Raw genomic sequence first — 22905 nt, 5'->3', positions numbered from 1 at the left:
TTTCCTTGAGGCTGAGTGGTGACCTTATAGAGGTTTACAAAATTTTGAGAGGCATGGATAGGGTAAATAGGCAAAGTCTTTTCCCTGGGGTCAGGGAGACCAGAACTAGAGGGCATAGGCTTAGGGTGAGAGGGGAAAGATATAAAAGAGACCTAAGGGGCAACATTTTCACACAGAGGGTGGTATGTGCATGGAATGAGCTGCCAGAGGAAGTGGTGGAGGCTGGTACAATTGCAACATTTAAGAGGCATTTGGATGGGTATATGAATAGGAAGGGTTTGGAGGGACATGGGCCGGGTGCTGGCAGGTGGGACTAGATTGGGTTGGGATCTCTGGTCGGCATGGACGGGTTGGACCGAAAGGTCTGTTTCTATGCTGTACATCTCTCTGACTCTGACTGTCTGCATGGAGTTTACACATTCTCCCTGTGTCTTTTGGATTTCTTCCAGGTGCTCCGGTTTCCTCCCACATTCTAAAGATGTGCAGGTTAGATGGATTGGCCGTGCCAAACTGCCCAAAATGTCCAGGGATGTACAGGTGTACTGGTTACCTGTGGGAAATACAGAGGGTTAGGGTAAGGAGAAACGTCTGGATGGAATACTGTTTGGAGGGTTGGTGTGGACTTAATGGGCTGAATGGCCTGTGTCCGCACTGTTAGGTCAAGATTACAGTAGTGCTGGAAAAGCACAGCCAGTCGGGCAGCATCCGAGGAGCAGGAAAATCAATGTTTCGGTCAAAACCCTTCATCAAGAATCTTTGACTCTAACCTCCAGCATCTGCAGTGCCCATTTCCACACTGTAGGGACTATGTGATCTAATCAAGCAAGATTTAAAGCTGGTGTTGAGCTCAAACTTGTCATTGCAACCTCCCACCTGATTGAGTTTAAAACCAGGAACTCCATTTTCTAATTCTGGATATTTCCAGAGCTTCCCAGCTGCTGTGATGAAAGTTTGATTAATTTCCTCTGCCATTTAATGGAGACTTGATTCATAAAATGTGACACATTGGTCTTTCCTCTTGTAAAGCTGTCCTGCCAGTGAAGTCAATCTGTAAACTATAACACTTGATGAAAATAATCTCTTGTAATTAATGAGATGCTGGTGACTTGTGAACACTTAAATCAAAAAGAAATATGGGTTTATAAATAATCCAATGTCTTAGCAGCGTTCTGACTGTTGTCTACAGATTGCAGATTTAATGGAGAAGTATGTTCAACCATAATGAAATATTATCTTTCGCAGTTGCAAGGATCCTGATATTTACTTTGAGGTTGTTATTCATTCCTGCTGGACCAGCATTTATCGACAATCTTTAATTACCCAGAGGGCAGTTAGGCGTCAACCACGTTGCTCTGGGTCTGGAGTCACATGTGGACCAGACCAGCTAAGGACTGCCATTTCTTTCACTTGAACATTTTCTGAATCGAGTCGACCAGGCAGGCTATTCTTGACAATGGTTTCATGGTTATTATCAGACTCTTAATTCCAGGTGTTTTCAGGTTCCACCATCTGTAACGGTGGGATTTGTACCTGGGATCCACTGACCTTTATCTGGTTCTGTGGATTAATAGACTAGTGATAATAGATTTGGCCATAACTTTCCATAATTGAATGATCACTACCTATAAATGTTTTCAGGATTGAAGTAATATTCTGTAATGTAACTATCTAGGGATGTTGCTGTCCAATGGCTACATTTTCAATGGAAAGAAGGTCCATTTATTATTCACCGGCAACCGTTTGTGTTTGCCTGTGACCTCACAAGCAAGTCTGTTGTAAACTGTAGATTGGAACGTTTACAAATGTAAAGCTTTTCACAAAAAAGAAGGTTGCCCTTTGGCTAAAAATGCTTCTTCCTTTAAAACCACGTCAACTTTTCTAACTCCATTTTCCAAGTGTCCCTCAATCTCCATGCTCTCCACAAATAAGTCAAGTTCTTTCTGAATCCTGTCTGAGCACTGATCTTCCTTGGCAGAATATTCACAAATTTTATTAAAGATACAAAACTGCAGATGCTGAAAATCTGAAACAAACAGAATGCTGGAGAAGCACAGCAAATCTGGCAGCATCTGTGGAGAGTGACAGACCAAGGCAAAGTTAACATTTCGAGTTCACTGTGACTCCTCTTCAGAACTGAACCAGAGTCAGAGTCAGGGTTAGGGTCAAAGTCAGGGTCAGGGTCAGAGTCAGAGTCAGGATTAGGGTCAGATTCAGAATCTGAATCAGCTTTGAAGAAGAATCATTCCAAACTCGAAACATTAACTTTGTTTCTCACTCCATGGATGCTGCCAGGCCTGCTGAGTTTCTCCAGCCTTCTCTGCATTTGTTTCGAAGTTTACTGTTCTACTTTCAGAAAATCTTACCCCGGACTTTTGAAGGAGAAGAGAACATTAATGAGTACCGAATAACTTGGTGCAGTTGAGAGTTGTCCTTCTCCAATGTGAAGGTGACCTTGGAGCCTATTTGCAATTTTTCGTGAGGAATCGGAAAGATGGGCATGATTGATATGGTTCTGATTTATTCCAGGCTTCAGTAATGGGGATTTGGTTCAGTGGAAGCCGAGAAGGATGGTCTGCGTGGAGTATCACTGGTAGAACAACAGACATTCTTCTGCAGGAGTGGCTAAGCAATATATTTGAATGGAAAGGGAAAAGCATTCTGTATGTAACCCTTGGTATACCTGATGGAGGAGTACTTGGATGAAAAGTGGGAAAGCATTCTTTTATTTGTAAAACCCCTTGCTTTGCTGTTTGCAGAAGACTTTCCAAACCCGAAATTTGGGACTGCCATAGTGTTAAGGGTTTAGATGGAGAGGTTTTGTTAAGTGTGTACAAGAAACTTTTCTGATTCAGTATGTGGATGTACCTACTAGAGAAGGTGCAAAACTTGACCTACTCTTGGGAAATAAGGCAGGGCAGGTGACTGAGGTGTCAGTGGGGGAGCACTTTGGGGCCAGTGACCATAATTCTATTAGATTTAAAATAGTGATGGAAAAGGATAGACCAGATCTAAAAGTTGAAGTTCTAAATTGGAGAAAGGCCAATTTTGACAGTATTAGGCAAGAACTTTAAAAACCTAATTGGGGGAAATGTTCGCAGGTAAAGGGACGGCTGGAAAATGGGAAGCCTTCAGAAATCTTGAAAAATGTCTATATCATCTTGCAAAATGACCATATTACAGAGGGGGAAGTGCTGGATGTCTTGAAACGCATAAAGATGGATAAATCCCCAGGACCAGATCAGGTGTACCCTAGAAACTTGAAAGGGTTCAGAAAAGATTTACAAGGATATTGCCAGGGTTGGAGGATTTGAGCTATAGGGAGAGGGTGAATTGGCCTGGGGCTGTTTTCCCTGGAGCATTGGAGGCTGAGGAGAGACCTTATAGAGGTTTATGAAATCATGAGGGGCATGGATAGGGTAAATAGACCAAATCTTTTCCCTGGGGTAGGGGAGTCCAGAACGAGAGGGGATAGGTGTAGGGTGAGAGAGGAAAGATATAAAAAGGATCTAATGGGGCAACCTTTTCACACAGAGGGTGGTGCATGTATGAAATGGGCTGCTAGAGGAAGTGGTGGAGGCTGGTACAATTGCAACATTTAAGAGGCATTTGGATGGGTATATGAATAGGAAGGGTTTGGAGGAAAATGAGCCGAGTGCTGGCAGGTGGGACTAGATTGGATTGGGATATCTGGTTGGCATGGACGGGTTGGACCGAAGGGTCTGTTTCCTTGTTGTACATCTCTGTGAGTCTGAGTCTCAGAATGTACAGAAACGGATGTGGGAATGCATGGATTGTTCCCAGTGCCATGTGCTCACCAGAGTAGGGCTTGGAAGGCGGACGTAATGCTTGGCTTAAGGCATGGTGCAAGAGGGGAGGCTTCAGATAACTGGAACGTTGCACCGAGTTCTGAGATACTGGAGACCTTTTCAGAAGGGATGTGTTGCACCATAACAAGACTGTGAGAAATTGTTCCTCGCAGAGTAATTTAATAGTGTGGTTGGGAGGAGCTTGAACTCAACAGGTAGGAGAGAAGCTCCAATATATAGAAGTGGAAAGGAAGGATATTTTGCATAAGGTGGGAAGGAATGTTGTACATTACTGGAGAAAGATACAGGGTCAGATGTAAATGGAGCAGATTGAAAAGGACTGTAAAACCTGGATTATACTGCATGCACTTAAATGCACAGCATGTGCTGAACGAGATTGTTTCGCTGCAGGACCAATAGCAACGTGGAAGTAATGAACTTGTGGCAATAGTGCAAACATGGCTTAACCATTGAGGGGACCAGCAGTACTTGTACAACAATATGAAGGGTTCAGAAAAGATACAGAAGATCACTTTTTACAAAATAGTATAGGCTGTCATGATTAGGAAGATGTAAGAGTTAGAGCACAGAAACAGATGGTTCAGTCCAACTCGTCCATGCCGACCAGATATCCTAAATTAATCTAGTTCCGTTTGCCAGCGCTTGGCCCATATCCCTCCAAACCCTTCCTATTCATATACCCATCTAGATGCCTTTTTAAATGTTGTAATTGTACCAACCCCCTCCACTTCCTCTGGCAGTTCATTCCGTACACATACCACCCTCTGTGTGAAAAATGTGCCCCTCAGATCTCTCTTAAATCTTTCCCCTCTCACCCTAAACCTATGCCCTCTCGTTCTGGACTCCCCCAAATGCAGGGAAAAGACCTTGACCATTTATTCTATCCATGCCCCTCTTAATTTTGTAAACCTCTATAAAGGTCACTCCTCAGTCTCCGATGCTCCAGGGAAAATAGCCCCAACCTGTTCAGCCTCTCCCTTTAGCTCAGATGTTATAGTATTACAATGTGTATTTCCCTGAAGGACAAGGCCAGAGTTCATTTTGTTAGACTTCAGCAGCAGGAAAGTTAGCCCGTGCTCTTTAGGCTATTCACTCCATCTCCTAATAGTAAGAGGACAGTAGAGGAACAAATCTGCAGGGAATTATAGATACACAATAACTGTGGAATGTGGATATTGTGAGACTTCAATTTGTTATGGACTGGGCCAGACCGCTCAAAACCTTCTTGAGCAGGCAGCCCAAACCATAAGTTTGCAATGTGTGTCGGTTAGTGTACAGTGAGAATTACCCAGAGTATGGTTGACTGCTAGGTTTTAAAACAGACAGAAATTTATTCACAAAATTACACCATGAAACACAAAAAACAGAACAAAGAGCCCCGACAGAACTTAGTCTATCCAAACTAAGTCCAAATATACACCATAGTCTCAATGAGCAAACCCCCTTAAAAAAGTTTTTAAAAATGGAACAAATGCTTACAAGTTGAAGTTAGAAGGGCAGAAAGAGAGCAGGAGTTTCCACAAAGCTCATTGTTGAACTCCTAACTAGTTCTGGACTGAATGGCTCAGCTAAAGAGCTGACCACTCCCCTTCCATTATACAGGCCCCTTCTAAAACATGACCACTTTGGACTGGAATCTCATCTGTTTACATAGAAATAAAAGGCCCCTCAATACCCTTTACTCTGTACCAAACTACTCTATTTGGAACTGTGAGAGTTTGATTACCCCTCTGTAAAAGCCAAGGATATGGTACCCTTGAGAAAAGAAACAGCATTTTGGAAAAAGGGACGAGCTTTGTGACCCAGAGATGGATTGGGAGGATCTTAGAGTAAAGTGGGGAAGGAATTTCTAAACCTGCTCAGGAGAATTTCTTTAACAATGTGCTGGATGTCTAATTAGAACAGATACCTTGGTAGAGCCGGTGCTTGTGAATGTTCTAGATGGTGGTCAACCCTCTTTACTGTTGGCAGAGCTGCATCCCTCCAATTCTGAATTCACTGAGTGAAATAAATCATTTCTCTATCTCTGGCTTTCAGCCCAGGGTTTTTATGCACCTTTTAACCTCAAATCATGCCAGTTTAAAAATGTATTCAGAAAACTCACATGAATTCTTTCATTAAGTTTAAGCCGTGGTGAATTTTCACTGTTTCTCCCAGGTACTACCTCTCAGAGCTCTCATGTTCAAAGCTGTACACTCTGCTCCTGATTCTCTGCATAGCAACTGGCCAGCTGAAGTATCACTTCCTGTTTTGTACTTGAACTCATGTGAGATCAGGATGTACTTTGATTCACCGTTTTTCTGTCTGTGTGTTAACTTTTAGTAATGTCATGTGTAAATCATTTGAACTGGTCTGATGATTTGATTTGTGCTAACATTTGAGAGTGGTACAGTGGTTAGCACTGCTGCCTCACAGCGCCAGAGATCCGGGTTCAATTCCCGCCTCAGGCGACTGACTGTGTGGAGTTTGTACATTCTCCCTGTGTCTGTGTAGGTTTCCTCCGGGTGCTCCGGTTTCCTCCCACAGTCCAAAGATGTGCAGGTCAGGTGAATTGGCCACGCTAAATTGCCTGTAGTATTAGGTGAAGGGGTAAATGTTTGGGTGGGTTGCGCTTCGGCAGGTCAGTGTGGACTTGTTGGGCTGAAGGGCCTGTTTCCACATTGTAAGTAATCTAATCTAATGTAAGTAATCTAATTTCTGTTCTATTCCCTTTTCACCAGCTCCATCTCCATATACAGCCCGACGGACAACCCAGATACATTTGATGCTGCTGCTTTCTTCAAATCGGTTGGAAACTTTGTTTGGATTTTTGCTGGGTCATTTGCCATGGGGTCAGCATATGGTATTGTCACAGCTTTGATATCCTTTCAGTGTCAACAGTAAGAATCTATTCACCCACGGGATGCGGGCCTCTCTGGGCCTAATTACCCAGAGAGCATTTAAGGGACAACCACATTGCCATGGGTCTGGAGTCATGTGTAGGCTAGACCAGGTAAGGATGGCAGAATTCCTTCCGTTAAAGGGCATTAGTGAACCAGGTGGGTTTCTCCAATGACCAGCAATGGTTTTGTGGTCATTATTAGACTCTTAATTCCATCTTTATTGAATTCAGGTTCCATCATTTGCTGTGGCAGGATTCATACCCAAGTCTCTGGATTAATAGTCTCGTGATACCACCTACTAAATTAAGGATTATTCAATATGTATTGCCACCACTTTGCAGGGATCCCCATCATTTTTCATTCCTCCATTTCAAAAAAAACATCTTGGACCTTCAGTTAGTTTCAGTGGATGTCCTTAATTGGTCTTATTTGTGCAGCTGACCCATTTGGATTGTTTCATTTCCTCATGACTTGTTAATTTGGAGCCAAGAGGTCAGTAGGTTGAGAGAGTGCAGGCAGTCTGCATTAATTGCTGGCCAAAAATATTGATGGGAACTGCATTTCTCCTTTACCTTAGAACCGAGCAAAGTCAGCACCAGCCGGGTACAGAGGAACCTCGATTATCCAAAAGACACAGGCGGGAGTATTTTGTTTGGTTAATCGACTGTTGGATAACATAGTTTAGCCAAACATTGGGACCTTGCGATCTTGTTCGGATAATTCAAAATTGGGTTCATTGAATGCTGGATAATCGAGGTTCATCCGGACTTGTTCAGATTATTTTGCTCATGTTGCAAATGGATGTGTGCGCTCAAGATCACCAGCACTATGGCAGGCATTTAGTTCGAGTCATAATCTCCAGCGTTGAGTCTTCCTAACCAAAATGTGACTTCACCTGGATTGAGTGTTCTGGCTTGTTTTTGGTGATATCCATGGAAGGATATAGCAACAAGAGAAATTACATTGGAGGTGGTTTGCAGAAGATTCTCCAGATTGATTCCAAAGGAGAACGGTTTGGCTTACGCGGAGAGAGAGTTGTACTATCTGGAGTTCAGAAGAATGAGAGGAGATCTAATTGAGGTTTCCAAAATGTTAAAGGGGATTGACTCAGTGGATGTTGAGAGGATGTGTTCTCATGTGGGGAAATCGAGAATGAGGGGTAATAGTTTCAGGCTGGTGCAGATTTAAAACAAGAGGAGGAATTCTCTCAAAGGATCATTTGACGTGAACAACACTGGCCAGGCCTGCATTTATTACCCAATCCCTAATTGCCCCGAGGGCAGGTAGTTGAGAGTTAACCACATTGCTTGGGTCTCGAGTCACATGTAGGCCAGGCTAGGTAAGGACGGCAGACTTCCTTTCCCAAAAGGGCATTACGGAACCAGATGGGTTTTTTACTGACAATGATCATTAGACGCAGAACCCACGATTTTTATTGAATTTAAATTCAACCATCTGCCATTGATGGGATTGGAGACCAAGTTCCCGGGCCATTATCCGAGTGGCTAGGTCGTTTGTCTAGTGATAGCATTTGGCGGTCACCTCGCCTTTGACCCCATAGTATGGTGGATGCTGAGACATTGAGTAAATTCAAGAAGGAGATAAGCAGACAAGTTTTTAATGATTAATAGGTTGAAGGGTTATGGAGTGTGGGTGGAAAAGTGGGGTTGAGGTGAGATCAACCATGATCATACTGAATGGTGGAGCAGGCTCGAGGAGTGGCTGAATGGCCGCCTCATTCTTGTATTCTTATAAGAATTACTGGATTTTCTAATTATTTACTGCTTCACAGCCCAGTAACATGGCCAACATAGCGTTCTGTAGGGGGAGAAGGATGGGAGCTCAAGCCTACAAGTCATCACATGTTGATTTCTGATTTGGATGATTACCCACTTGGTGGGCTGAATGGGCTATTTCTGTTCCCATGTCTAAAAATGGGCCGCACTGCTGCTTCACAGTGCCAGGTGCCCAGGTTCAATTCCAGCCTCAGGTGACTGTCTGTCTATGTGGAGTTTGCATATTCTCCCAGTGTCTGCGAGTGTTTCCTCCAGGTGCTCCAGTTTCTTCCCACAGTCCAAAGATGTGCAGGTTAGGTGAGCCAAGGGGGTAGACGGGAGGGGGCTGAGGTTGAGGGGGGTGGGGGGGGGGAGTAGGAAACAGTTAACATTTTGGAATGTGAGGGGGGTAGATGGATGTGGGCCTCAAGCCTCATTGCTGGCGAAGGGCTTATGCTCGAAACATCGATTCTCCTGCTCCTCGGATGCTGCCTGACCAGCTGTGCTTTTCCAGCACTATAATCTTCGAATGTGGTTTTGAATGGATCAAGGAAATGGCTAGAGACAGAAAGGAGAAGAGAAGAGCTTCAAGAAGGTGTCTCGGTTGTTTTAGACCAAGAGGCTAGAGTGAGAGTGTACCACTGCTTGTACTAAGCAAGATGTTGAAGAACAGAAGTAATGCATAAAGTTGTGAGTTTGCTTTTGCTTTCATAATGTTAGTGATAACAGAGGGCAGTGAAAAGGGAGGATTAGTCACTGTCACTGTTGTAAGCAGGCGTAGAGTAAGTATTCCAGGAATGATGCAGTTGGTCAAAACCCCTTGATTTTAAACAAAATAGAATTTATTTACAGAGTACCAAATGAAATGCAAAGAAAGATAGCAGAATACAGAATAACCTATTCGAAAACCTAATAGACCAACCCAATTTAATGATGCTGTTCCAAATTCCTGCAACAATCCCCATAAACACTCCTTGGCAAAAAAAGGTAACAGTCAAACACAGGGTCTTATAGGAGAGAGAGCGAGAGAGAGAGAGAGAGAGAGATGGCAGAGGGATTCAGCATGGAACACCAGCTTTCTCTTGGATTCCCAGTCAACAACTGACTGCTTGCTCAAACCAAACCAAACCAGAGAAAAGCTCAGCTGGGAGAACTGGCCACTCTCCTTTCATTGTACAAGTTTTAAAAAAAAATCTTCTAAAAGTTTTTAAAAGTAGACCAGCCCAGACATTTCAGAACCTATGCATTTACTAACCCTCTGGATTTAAAAAAAAACAACAACCCAACCTTGTTAAAGGAGCAGCACAAACACTTGACTCTTCGTCAGAACTGTCATTTTGTTTTTCAAGGATCAGAGAATTGTAAATGTATTTGGGAAGAGTCTGGTCAAGGGGGGAAACAGATTCAAGATGAGAAGGAATAAATTCAGTAGGCAGGAACAGACTGAAATGATGGGTCTGCCAGGGCAGCCCTTGGGACGTTGGGAAAGTGTTTAGGAAGATGATTGCAAGAGTTGGATGAGTGATGTGAAAAGGTGACTATGGCTTTAAAAATTGGGCTTTGGATGTGGTAAGATTTTTAACGGAAATTAATGAGTATACAAAATAGAATCATAGAATCCCCAACAATGTGGATCCCCCACCCACCCACCCACCACTCTTTCTCTCCCCCTCCCCCCCTTCTCCCCGCCATTGAGTCCACGCCAACTCTCCGAAAAGCATCCCACACAGGTTTTATTCTCCTTCAGATGGTCACATTTCTTGTGTTCCAACCAAGCGGTGATCTTAAACCAGAATAGATTGCTGAAAAGCACTCAGCAGGTCTGATAGGCAGAGGGAGAGTGCTCCTGGGTCCAAAGCGTTAGCTGTTTCCAGCAGTGCTGCTAGACCAGCTGACTATTTTTTATTTCAGGCCTCCAGCATCCACCGTAATTTTGTTTCTAACACAGTGAAAGATTGTGGTCACAGTGGCAGTGTCCCTGCATCTGGGTCAGGAGGTCTGGATTTGAGTCCCACCTGCCCCAGGCCCACACCTTACTGTCTCTGAGCGGATTGATGAGAAATATCATAGTAACAAAATCTATAATCAAGGCTTGTTACTGGTCTGTTTGACCAGATGAGTTAAAAATCGCATAACACCATGTTATGGTCCAGCAGGTTTATTTAAAAGCACTAGCTTTTGGAGCACTGCTCCTTCATCAGGTGGTTGTGGAGGTTAGGATCATGCTCACAGAATTTGTAACCAAAGGAGTTACATTTTATTTTGCTCAAAAACTGCATGAATCCGTGTAAAACTCTGTAGAACTGTACAGAGGGTTAGTCAGTCTGACATAGCGTTGGGACACAGACAGACTTCACACCTATTATTTAAAAAGCTGAGCTATCTTGAGAATGTAATTTAAAAGATGTTCTGGGATTTACATATCAAAGAACAGAAACCAGCATATTCCATTATAAAAGATGAAAGTTTTAATCTAAGATTGTTTACCATATCACAACTCCATGACACTGGACTCCGTTGGCTATAAATTCTGTTGCCATGATCTTAACCACAGTGGAGCAGTGTTCCAAAAGCCAGTGCTTCCAAATAAACCTGTTGGACAATAACCTGGTGTTGTGTAATTCCTAATTTTTTTCAAGCAGTAATCACAGGCACATGGAAAAGATAATAAAATGTTTTGGGGCAACTTACTGGTTCTGTTTCCTGGGTGGGAGGGTAAGGAGGATGCTGCAATCTTTGTGATTTGGATTGGCTGAGTGATTGAGCAAATGTGTGACAGATGAAGTTTAATGTGGATGAACGTGAGGTTATTCCTTAAAATGGGAAAGATGTGAGATGTTAGTGTTGGACTGGGATGGACAAGGTCATAAGTTCCATGACACCAGGTTATCATCCAACAGGCTTATTTGAAATTGCAAGCCTTCAGAGCACTGCCTCTTCATCAGATGAAGTCCCTATGATTTCAGGTAAACCTATTGGACTATAACCTGGATTTGTGTAACTTCTGACTGAAAGCAGGAAGGCAGATTATTCTCTCCCAATAAATTGGGAAAGTGGGAGATGCAGCGAGTTCTGGGTGTCCTTGAACAGAACACGAGTCGTTGAAGGTAGGCATGCAGTTACTGCAGGTGGTGAAGGCGGTAAATGGTGTGTTGGATTAGAGTACAGGAGCAATTATGCAGGGCCTTGGTGAGACCACACATAAAGTAGTGTGTGCAGTGTTGGTCTCTTTATCTGAGGAAGGATGTTCTGGCTACAGAGGGAGTGCCTGATCTGCTGAGTTTCACTAGCATTCTCTCTAGAACATAGAACATTATAGCGCAGTACAGGCCCTTGATGTTGCGCCAACCTGTGAAACCAATTTGAAACTCATCTCACCTAAACTATTCCATTCTCTCTCTTTCTGTTAGTTTTCCCAAAGCTTTGCAGTCACTGCTTTATTACTGAGAGCAGTGGCCTCACCATTCCTCCAACCTCTAGCCCTTTCCAGAGTATCTCATATAGAACATAGAACATTACAGCGCAGTATAGGACCTTCGGCCCTCGATGTTGCACCGACCTGTCATACCAATGTGAAGCCCATCTAACCTACACTATTCCATGTACATCGATATGCTTGTCCAATGATGACTTAAATACACTTAAACTTGCCGAATCTCCTACCGTTGCAGGCAAAGCATTCCACACGCTTACTACTCTCCCTTCGCTTGGACTGAAAGACACAGGAGCAGAAATTAGGACATTCAGCTCATCAAGTCTGCTCTGCCAATCGATCATGGCTGATAGGTTTTTCAAAACCATTTTCCTGCTTTCTCCCTGTAACCTTTGATCCCCTTGACAATCAAGAACCTATTGATCTCGGTTTTAAATAGCCTCAGTGACCTGGCGTCGAGAACCTTCTGTGGCAGTGAATTCCACAGATTCACCACTCTCTGGTTGAAGACATTGAACCAGACAAGGCTGTTCGCAGGACCATGATGTCTCATTCCCATCCCCTTTCAGATTCTGGTCTCTATTCTTTTAGCCCGAAGTTATGAAACAGGAATATCACAACTAAAGATCAATATAACTCAGTAATTTCAATTTAATTCAGGCAAATAATGGAAAGCAAAATTAAAGCAATCTTAGAATAAAGAAGTTGGCTGCATCCAGTGATGTACATGTACACATAGAAACTCACTCTTAAGGAAATAGTAGATTATTTTTTTCATGGTAATTACTGTGCACAGAGTGATGGATGTGTGGAATACACTGCCAGCGGTGGTAGTAGAGTCAGGGACATAAGGGACATTTAAGTGACTGCTGGGTAAGCACATGGATGGCAGTAAATTGAGAGGTGTGTAGGTTAGGTTGATCATTATTTAATATAAATGCTTGGCACACCATCGTGGGCTGAAAAGCCTGTATTGTGCTGTACTGCTCTCTGTACTTCTTCTATTCATGTCCCTTTTTTTTTAGTAGCCTTTCTGAATTCTTGTTCAAGGAAAATATTGACCAGTGGGTTAGCTTTTGTGGTGTAAGTAACGCATTAATGTTTCAGCACTGAGAGAGGGAGTTGCACAGGTTCCCACAAGCTCAGGGATCTGGTCTATCCAGGCTTTAACTTCAAACCTCTTTCCCCAACCCTGGGCACCCATCCTGAAGGGCTTTTGCCCGAAACGTCGACCTGCTGTGTTTTTCCAGCACCACTCTGATCTAGACTCTGATTTACAGCATCTGCATCCTCACTTTTACCCATCCTGAAACCAGACTCTCACCAATTGCATCAAAATCTTCACACTTTGTTCAATTGCTGAATGCACATTTTCCAACGTGGCTGTGTTTCCTGTCTGAAACCACAATTATGACTCATGTCTCCCAAAAAAAACCCAGTTCCATGCCCTATGCAAGCATAAGGCCAGCAAGGGACAAACTTAAAACAGTATTAACGTGGAACTCCAATCAGTTCAATCAATCTGTAACTGATGATCCCACTGAAAATAGACATAGCATAAGCTGGTGGCGCAGTGACTCAGTGGTTACCACTGCTGCCTCATAGTGCCAGGGACCCAGGTTCGATTCCAGTCTCCGGTGACTGTGTGGAGTTTGCACATTCTCCCCATGTCTGTGTCAGTTTCCTCCAGGTGCTCCAGTTTCCTCCCACAATCCAAAGATGTGCAGGCCAGGTGAATTGGCCATGCTCAGTTGCCCACAGTGTTCAGGGATGTGTATGTTAAGGACATTCGTGATGAAGGGCTTTTGCCCAAAATATCGATTTTCCTGCTCCTCAGATGCTGCCTGACCTGCTGTGCTTTCCCAGCACCACTCTAATCTAGACTCTGGTTTCCAGCATCTGCAGTCCTTGTTTTTACCACCCTCCCCATAGTTGGAAGATTCAGGATCTTGTTTTCAGATGGGAAGTGTCTGAAGGACTGAAGATGCAGCTAACTGCTCCTTCATACCTAATGTCAACATTGAACCAAGTGTGTTAGAGTTCTGAAGTTAGAGAAAGTCCGGGCAGCACACTGGCTCAGTGGTTAGCACTATTGTTTCACAACGCCAGGGACCTGGGTTCAATTCCAACCTCGGGCGACTGTGTGGAGTTTGCACATTCTCCCCGTGTCTGTGTGGGTTTCCTCTGGGCACTCTGGTTTTCTTCCAAAGATGTGCAGGTCAGGTGAATTGGCCAAGGTAAATTACCCATAGTGTCCAGGGATTAGATTCCCTACAGTGTGGAAACAGGCCTTTCAGCCCAACCAGTCCACACCAACCCGCCGAAGAGTAACCCAACCAGACCCATTTCCCTCTGACTAATGCACCTAACACTGTGAACAATTTAGCATGGTCAATTCACCTGACCGGCACATCTTTGGACTGTGGGAGGAAACCAGAGCACCCGGAGGAAACCCACGCAGACACGGGGAGAATGTGCAAACTCCACATAGGTTAGCTACGGGAAATGTAGGGTATGGGGGTAGAGTAGGTTTGAGTGGGGTGATCTTTAATTGGGCTGACTGGCTTCTATCTGTCCTGTATGATTCTATGACTCAAAATAATAGCCTCACTCTCCCAAAACCTCTTTCTCAACTTCTGGAACGGCAGGATTCTCTGAGGACCAACAGGCCTCATCAGATTCTGTCTCTAACATTTTCCACGTCTCGAGTCTTTCAATCCCCTTCCAAGGGCTCAGGATGGTCGTGAGAAATGTAACTCCCACACCTTGTCTTTAAACTTACATTACACAAACCAACATGAGTATGAGGTCAAGTGAACAATGCGATTTGATTTAATTATATGATTCTTTCTCAATTCACAATAAGAACTTGTGCCAAGTCATGTTTTTTTTCAGCCTGTTGCAAGCAGTGGTTTGTTCAAAACACTCAGACTAGTTCCGCCTTCATGCCTTCAGGCAGTTCGAGAAACATCAGCAAATGATAGACAATGCAGGCTTCAGAAAACACAAAGTCTAGAAGATACATTTATGTTTCTCTCATCTCTATCATTGATGATGTTTCCATGGTTATACAGTTCAAGCCTGCTCTTCAATGACTTTATTATTGCTAACATTGACCAGACCTACATGTCCCTGACCCTCCAGACATGAATGAGTGAGCACCTTGTTTGTTCAGCTTTGCAAAATGTTCTTGCTCGGCAGAACTGCAAGCTGTTTTAACTCGTTGTGTGCTGATCCCACAGCAATGACATAACACTGAAATACAATGGTCAGTGTGGAATCTCATTGATCCTCAGAATATTAGCGTGTCATGTAATGAATCTTATTGGGAAGCTGGTGTTTACTTGTAGGCATCAGTGAATTGGGGAAGTCTCATTCACATCTGAGAGAGTCTCCATCCTCGATCTGGTGTTTGATGACACTTTTAAATCATTCTCCTCTTTACTTGGGCTTTCTGTTGTTGGATAAAATGGCACCCAGCATGAATTTGGATCTAGGTGTCTTTTCTCTGGGTTTAACATTTCTCTTCTCTTGAAGAAGGCTGTGCACACCTGGTGCTCATAGTCACAGTCGGTAACTGAGGGTGGAGCTAGTTGCCAGCTGGTCCCCGATGTAAGACTACCAGACCATGCTGTGCAGTCCATTGAGCAGCTGCACATCACTCCTGCTTCCCAGCTCCCATCTACCAGCCTCATTCTGACTTCCCCTTGAACACAAGACCTCAGCTAATCCCCGCGACACCCAGTTGGAAGGCCAGTTATACTCAGCTCCTACTTCTATTGGTACAGGAAAAGGGAAGTCAGCCCCAAATGCTGCAGCTTACAATATAGAGGAGCTGAATATTAATGCGATGGAGAAAGATTGCAGAAAGCTGAAGAACAGAGGGTTTTGGGGGTATTTGTCCATGACTCTCAAACAGCTAGCATCCAAGTAGAGGTAGGGAAAATAGCCAAGGCTTTTTTTCCCTGGGGCAGGGGGAATCCAGAACTGGAGGGCATAGGTTTAGGCTGAGAGGGGAAAGATGTTATAAAAAAAGACCTAAGGGGCAACGTTTTCATGCAGAGGGTGGTGCGTGTATGGAACGAGCTGCCAGAGGAAGTGGTGGAGGCTGGTACAATTACAACATTTAAAAGGCATCTGGATGGGTATATGAATAGGAAGGGTTTGGAGGGGTATGGGCCAAGTGATGGCAAATGGGACTAGATTTATTTCTGATATCTGGTCAGCACAGATGAGTTGGACCGAAGGGTCTGTCTCCGTGCTGTACATCTATATGAATCTAAGGAGGACAAAAGGAGTGTTGTCTTTTATTTCAAAGGGAATAGAGTCTACAAGTAGGGAGGCTTTGCTAACACTATACAAGGCCACAGCTGGAGCTGAGAGTAGTTATGGGCCCCTTCTCTAAGGAAAGATATCTTGGCGTTGGAGGCAGTCCAGAGAAGATTCACTAGGCTGATCCTTGGTATGAAGTTGTCTTATGAGGAGAGGGAAAGCAGGTCAGGCTTCTACTTATCGTAATTTAGAAGAATGAGGGGTGATCTAATTAAAACAGACAAGATTCGTAAGGGGCTTAACAGGATAGATGTGGGGAGGTTGATTCTCCTTGTGGGAGAGTCTAGGGTCAGAGGGCATCATCTCAGCGCATTTAAGGTAAAGATGACATGGCAGTTCTTCTCACAGAGGGGAGTAAATCTGTGGAAATCTTTGCCTCGGGACTGTCGAAGCTGGGTCATTTTAGGATATTGAAGGCTGAGACCAGTTTTTAATCAGGAAGGGAATCGAGAGCTCTGGGGGGAAAAGGCAGGACTGTGGAGCTGAGGATCATCAGATCAGCTGTGATCTCATTCAATGGGCAAGCAGACTTGGTGGGCCGAACGGCCTAGTTCTCCTATTTTCTGTGACTCGCAGGTTAAAAAGTGAATCAAATTTCTGTTAATATAAAACAGCTTTTCTTTTAACCAGTATGTAAATAGTAGATGGTGGGGCGGGGTCAGTGAGCAAAAGGAGATGACCGATATTTTTAGAGATGGAGGGCGAGGCTAAAATGCAAAATGAGCATTTTGTATCAAAGTTTGTCAGTAAAGCTTGAACCCTTTTGCCCCTACGAGCTATATCTAACACTGTCCTGAAAGCAGTCAGTGTATTGGCTTTGACTCCTTTCTGTGCTAATGAACCCCACAGACTCCCCACTCACTAGGTGAAGACATTGCTCCTCATCACAGCCTGAAATGGCCTAGCCCTTATCCTTAGACTGTGACCCCCTGATTCTTGACTCCCCAGCCACTGGGGACATCCTTCCAGTGTTTACCCTATCTAGTCCGGTTGAAGTTTGACTTAACTTTTCCTTTCCCTTCTCACCCTATCAGGTTCAGCCTTGCTTTTGCTTCAAGAACGCTTGCCCATTGTTTTTTTTTTGGCTCAGCACATTGTCCATCTCTGTTGACATCCAAGAATCCCTGGCTTTGGTTTCCTCACTTTTTGCACGTGCTGAAGTAAACTTAGTCCTTCCCTGAAACACCTCCTTAAAGATCACATCTTATCATGTGCCAGTTCTTCCTCCATATGTTTGGTTCCGTTTTACCCTAATTGGATCCCTTCTTTTTACATTCAAGTTAGCCCTCTCCGAATTCAAAAATTCTACTTTTAGATGCTTCCTTGCTGTTGTCCGTTGCTAATCTAAACAAAATAATACAATGATTGACCTTGTCCAAATACTCCTTACCAGGTTATAGTCCAACAGGTTTATTTGAAAGGACTAGCTTTCAGAGCATTGCTCCTTCATCAGGTGGTTGTGGAGCAGGACCACAAGACGCAGAATTTATAGCAAGAGACCACAGTGTCATACAACTGAAATCTTTTGCTATAAATTCTGTGTCTTATTATCCTGCTCCACAGCTACCTGATAAAGGAACAGCGCTTCGAAAGCTAGTGCTTCCAAATAAACCTGTTGGACTATAACCTGGTGGTGTGTGATTTTTAACTTTGTCCATCCCAGTCCAACACCATCTCCTCCACCTCCTTGAATATTAAGCACCCAGCCCTCACTATTTCGAAACCGTTCCTGTAACTGCCACTTGCTGCATAGCAATTTGTGCTCACAGTTCACCAATCTTATTCACAACAGGATCAAAGGGCTGAATGGCCTATTCCTGTTCTTATTTTGCATGATCTGTTTTTTTTAACGCAATGTGTATTTACATACATGAATTGCAAATGTATCTTTGTATTCCTCGTTGTCCTCCTTAATGTCTTCCAATCTAAAATGGCGTGCCTTCCTTCTCGAATGCTATCCAGCATTCTCACTCTTTATTGCACCCTGTTGCTTTTATTTTAATGTTAGAGATGGTGCCTATCCCACTGTCCATTGAGATTTAAATCCTCCCTAACATCATATTGTTCCGATGGTTTAGACAAAAAGTCTCCAACGTTTAGAGATTTATAAGCCAAGTCATCACAATTTTCCTTCCTGAATGACATACTTTAGTTTGGGTTCCTGCATGTATGCATGTACTTGGCACATAATCAACTCATTTGCATGACACTGCATTGATCTGCATTAAATATCAGCTGCAAGACTCAGTCTAATCTTCCCCTGCATCCGGATCAGATTGTACTCATTCTTTTCTCCTTCAGGATTCTAACATTTGCACAGATCTTTGTGATATCTCCAAACCTGTGGACAATTCTATCATTATCTTCAGTTAAATTGTTAACCTTGTAAGAAATAGGAAAAAGCTTAGGCCATTCAGCCCCTCAAGCCTGCTCCACCATTCAATAGGATCATGGTCAGAAGTCACATGAGACCAACAGGTTTATTTGAAAGTGATGTCACCTGACAAAGGAGCAGCGCTCTGAAAGCTTGTGATTTCAAATAAACCTGTTGGACTATAACCTGGTGTCATGTGACATCTGACCGTGATCCTATTGAATGATAGAGCAGGCTTGAGACGAGTGACCTCTGACCTTGTACACCCCAGTCCAACACCAGCATCTCCACATTATTAGGATCATGGCTGTTCTGACATTCCTCACGTTCACTTTTCTGCCCTTTCCCCGTCACCTTTGATCCCCCAACTGATCAAGAATCTATTTCAGCCTTAAATATTCACAAGGACTCCACCCCCATGACTCTCTGGCCAGGAGTTCCAAAGATATTCAATCCTCCTCATTTCAGTCTTAAATTGGCGCCCCTTTGATTCTGGGAATATGTCCTTTGGTCCAAGACTCTCCCATGAGGGGCAACATCCTCTCAGCATTTACATAGGTTGGCGAGTGATGCTCCCTAACACCAATCTCTGTGGACCTTCAATTTTTAAGTACTCAGAAAGCTCAACAAAAAGATTGAAGTCTTTGAAAAGTTGCCAAAGTTTATCGTCCTTTACAAAAATGACTTCTTTTCAGATTTGAGGTCCTCCCTGATTTGTTCTACGTTTCTATGGCAAGCTTTTAATGTTTGGCTGCTGGATCATTTTGGTCAAATAATTACCAGCAGTAAGATTAACCTTTTGAGAATTAGTAAGAAAAGAGGAAACTGAGATCGGAGGGTAATATTTTGGCATAGCAATGTAAAAATTCTAACCAAAAGTCCCCAAATGCCATGAAAACCAAGAGCTGACTATGGCTAAAATGGAGGGCAGGGATGAGCAGTGAGAGCTGTGCGGAAGAAGCACTGTTTTTGAAAACTATGTTTACATCTCACTGTTATCAGTGGGAAAACGTGACTATAAATGGCATTTAAGAATTGCAAATGCACTCAGGAAATGATATTCTGCTTTATATCAGCTTGTGAATATTCATTTGGGACAACTGGGATAAGATCTGTGTTTCACAAGTGAATCATAGAATCCCTACAGTGTGGACACAGGTCATTTGAGTCCAGCCTGACCCCTCCAAAGAGCATCCTACCCAGACTTAATCCCTACCTGTTATAACACTGCATTTCCCATGGCTGATCCTCCTAGCCTGCACATCCCTGAACACTATGGGCAATTTAGCATGGCCAATCCACCCTAACCTGCACATCTTTGGACTATGGGAGGAAACCAGAGCAAACCCACACAGACACAGGGAGAATCAGGCAGTGACCTGAGGCTGGAATCGAACCCGGGTCCTTGGCACTGTGAGGCAGCCACACTAACCTACTGAGCCACTGTGCTGCCCCTAAAGTGAAAGGTTGTGTGTTACTTCCTTCAGTGAAGCATAGTTTAAAGGAGGAGAAATAAACAAATGTGATTTTTGAAGTTGGAATGCATGGTTAACTTTGCTAAGAATTGTGGTAAATGAGTCAAGATCAGGTGGTGCTGGAAAAGCACAACAGGTCAGGCGGCATCCAAGGAGCAGGAATATTGACGTTTCGGGCAAAAGCCCAAAATGAGACCTGTGGTGTTGTACTGAGTAAGTAGAAAGGCTGCAGCTTATACCTTTTTCTCTTTGATGAATGGTTGTTAGTGCTGCAAAAAGGACCATAGAGTTGGTTCTGCGATCACAGAGTTGAGTTCTTGTTCTTAATTATTTATAGTCTTTCTCCCAATTTATGCTGAACTCCTCTTTGTTCTGTCACTTGTTTCAAGTTTCAAATATTTGCACTTTTCTCTGTCTGTAAGTCACCTTAACATTCAGAGCCAATACCTCCCACTATTCCAGTTCGTTACTACCAATGAGCCGAAAACCTTCTGTTTTATCAACCCTCCCATACAATCTACGAGCTTTTTAAACTTTGTCTTGATAGCTCCAAATCAATGCTGTAATCAGAGAACTGCACCACGCGGTTGGAAATGGAAGCAAAACTCAAACTCGGAATTTAAAACATAACGATAGAGTTTTCACAGACCAGTCTTTCTGACGTACCTCTTCTTTGCTCATCTCCTGCAATCTATGACCTAGCTGTTCACCTTACTCATTTTATGACAAATAACCACTACTGGACTGTGCACATAGGGCGATGGTTGGATTAACTTTAGATATTTTCTAACTAACCGATCAGAGATTAGAGTCGAGAGTGTGTTGCTGGAAAAGCACAGCAGGATGATGAAGGGCTTTTGCCCGAAACATCGATTTCGCTGCTCCTTGGATGCTGCCTGAACTGCTGTGCTCTTCCAGCACCACTAATCCAGTATCAGTGGATGGAAGGTCAGCTTGCATTTTGGGCTGGGTTCTGTTCACAACTCTCTTGTTTATTCTGGCTCTGGGCACAGCAGATGATGCATCCAGATAGGATGTTTTTTATGGTATATCCAAATTGAGATGTTACAGGATATCTCTTGACTTGAGGCTGGACCTCTTGACTCTGAGGTAGGGACACTGCCACTGCACCACAAGGTGCCTGAGGTTAATCTTCGTTTTATGGTCGAGCGGTCTGCTGTTCCAGTCCAGGTTCCTGTGTGAGAATAGCTAGTGCGTTAGAGATACTGAAGCTTACCCACTTACCATTCAATGGTACGGAGGGAGGTTTTTCTAAAACTATGCAAGGCATCAATCAGGCCACAGCTAGAATACTGTGAACAGATTTGTTTTTTATTTTATTATCAATGGCAAGGTATCCTGCAGTTGGAGGTAATCCAGAGAAGGGTCACTAGGCTGATACCTGATATGGAGGGACTGTCTTATGAGGAGAGGTTCAGTAGGTTGGGCTTTTAGTCCTTGGAATATGAAAAACTGAGGGGTGACTTTATTGAAACTTACAGGGGGTGATGGCATAGTAGTATTATCGCTGGGCTGTTAGTCCAGAGACCCAGATAATGTTCTGGGGACCTGGGTTCAAATCCTATCATTGGAGGAGAAAGTGAGGACTGCAGATGCTGGAGATCAGAGCTGAAAATGTGTTGCTGGAAAAGCGCAGCAGGTCAGGCAGCATCCAAGGAGCAGGAGAATCGACGTTTCGGGCATCAGCCTGAAGAAGGGCTGATGCCCGAAAAGTCGATTCTCCTGTTCTTTGGATGCTGTCAAATCCTATCATGGCAGACAGTAGAATTTGAATTAAAAAAAAAGATCTGGAATCGAGGGTCTAATGATGACCATGAATTATTGTTGGGAAAAACCCATCTGGGTCACTAATGACCTTGAGGGAAGGAAACTTCCATCCTTCCCTGGTCTGGCCTACATGTGACTCCAGACCCACTGTAATTTGGTTGATTCTTAACTGACCTCTGGGCAATTGGGGGTGGGTAATAAATAAATGAGGGGGAAAAAAAAACACTTTGGTGTCTTGACAGGGGAGATGTGAAAATGTTGTTTCCCATGTGGGAGATTCTAGAACCAGAGCGCATCGTTTCAAACTGAAGGCTCACACTTTTAAAAGTTTCTTCACGTGAAGAGTGTGAGTCTGTGGAAGTCTTTATCACAGAGTTGGTCAAGGCTGGGTCATTAAGTATATTCACGGCTGAGGTAGATTTTCAATCAGGAAGGGGGATCTAGGGTTATGGGGAAAAGGCAGGAAAGTGGGCTAGGGATGATTAGATCAGTCATGATCTCATTGAATGATGAAGCAGACATATAATGGGCCAAATGGCCTACTTCTGGCCATGCATTGGATGGTCTTACAGGATGATTCCTTGTGGTTCCAATCTTTATTGTTAAATGAGAATGGGGCAGCTGAAACACCAGGTCGCAATTGGGAAAATCACACCATGTTCACACTCTAAACATGAAAGTGAAACTGCCACATAGTAGGAGGATTGGCCTGCTCTGTGATGCCCTTCACAGTTGGGTAGTCTGCTGACATTCGTAGTTAGTCTTCAAAGTGCCTGATAGTCAGTTGGACCATGATCAATGGCCAGATCAACTCTCACCCAGTGAAGGAGGTGGGATGAGTAACAGAAAGAGACCATGAGATGTAGGAGCAGAATTTGGCCATTCATCCCATCCGGTCTGCTTCACCATCCAATCACGGCTGACCTGTTTCTCAATCCGATTCTCCTGCCTTCTCCCATAACCTTTGACCCTCTCATTAATCAAGACCCTATCTACCTCTGTCTTAAATACACTCAACA

The 22905-nt window shown here is 43.7% G+C and overlaps 1 protein-coding gene across 2 annotated transcripts in view; it reads left to right on the top strand.

Moving 5' to 3' along the window:
• Nucleotides 1-22905, top strand: part of LOC140478698 (sodium/hydrogen exchanger 9-like) — a 480261-nt gene that overhangs the window by 172261 nt on the left and 285095 nt on the right. For both annotated transcript variants that reach the window (XM_072572000.1, XM_072572001.1), the window contains exon 7: nt 6548-6686. In XM_072572000.1, the coding sequence (XP_072428101.1) occupies nt 6548-6686 (139 nt within the window). The remainder of the gene's footprint in view (nt 1-6547; nt 6687-22905) is intronic.

The sequence above is a fragment of the Chiloscyllium punctatum genome, chromosome 6, assembly GCF_047496795.1.
Source record: "Chiloscyllium punctatum isolate Juve2018m chromosome 6, sChiPun1.3, whole genome shotgun sequence".
Taxonomy (NCBI): Eukaryota; Metazoa; Chordata; class Chondrichthyes; order Orectolobiformes; family Hemiscylliidae; genus Chiloscyllium; species Chiloscyllium punctatum.
This window is presented reverse-complemented; position numbering and strand designations above follow the sequence as displayed.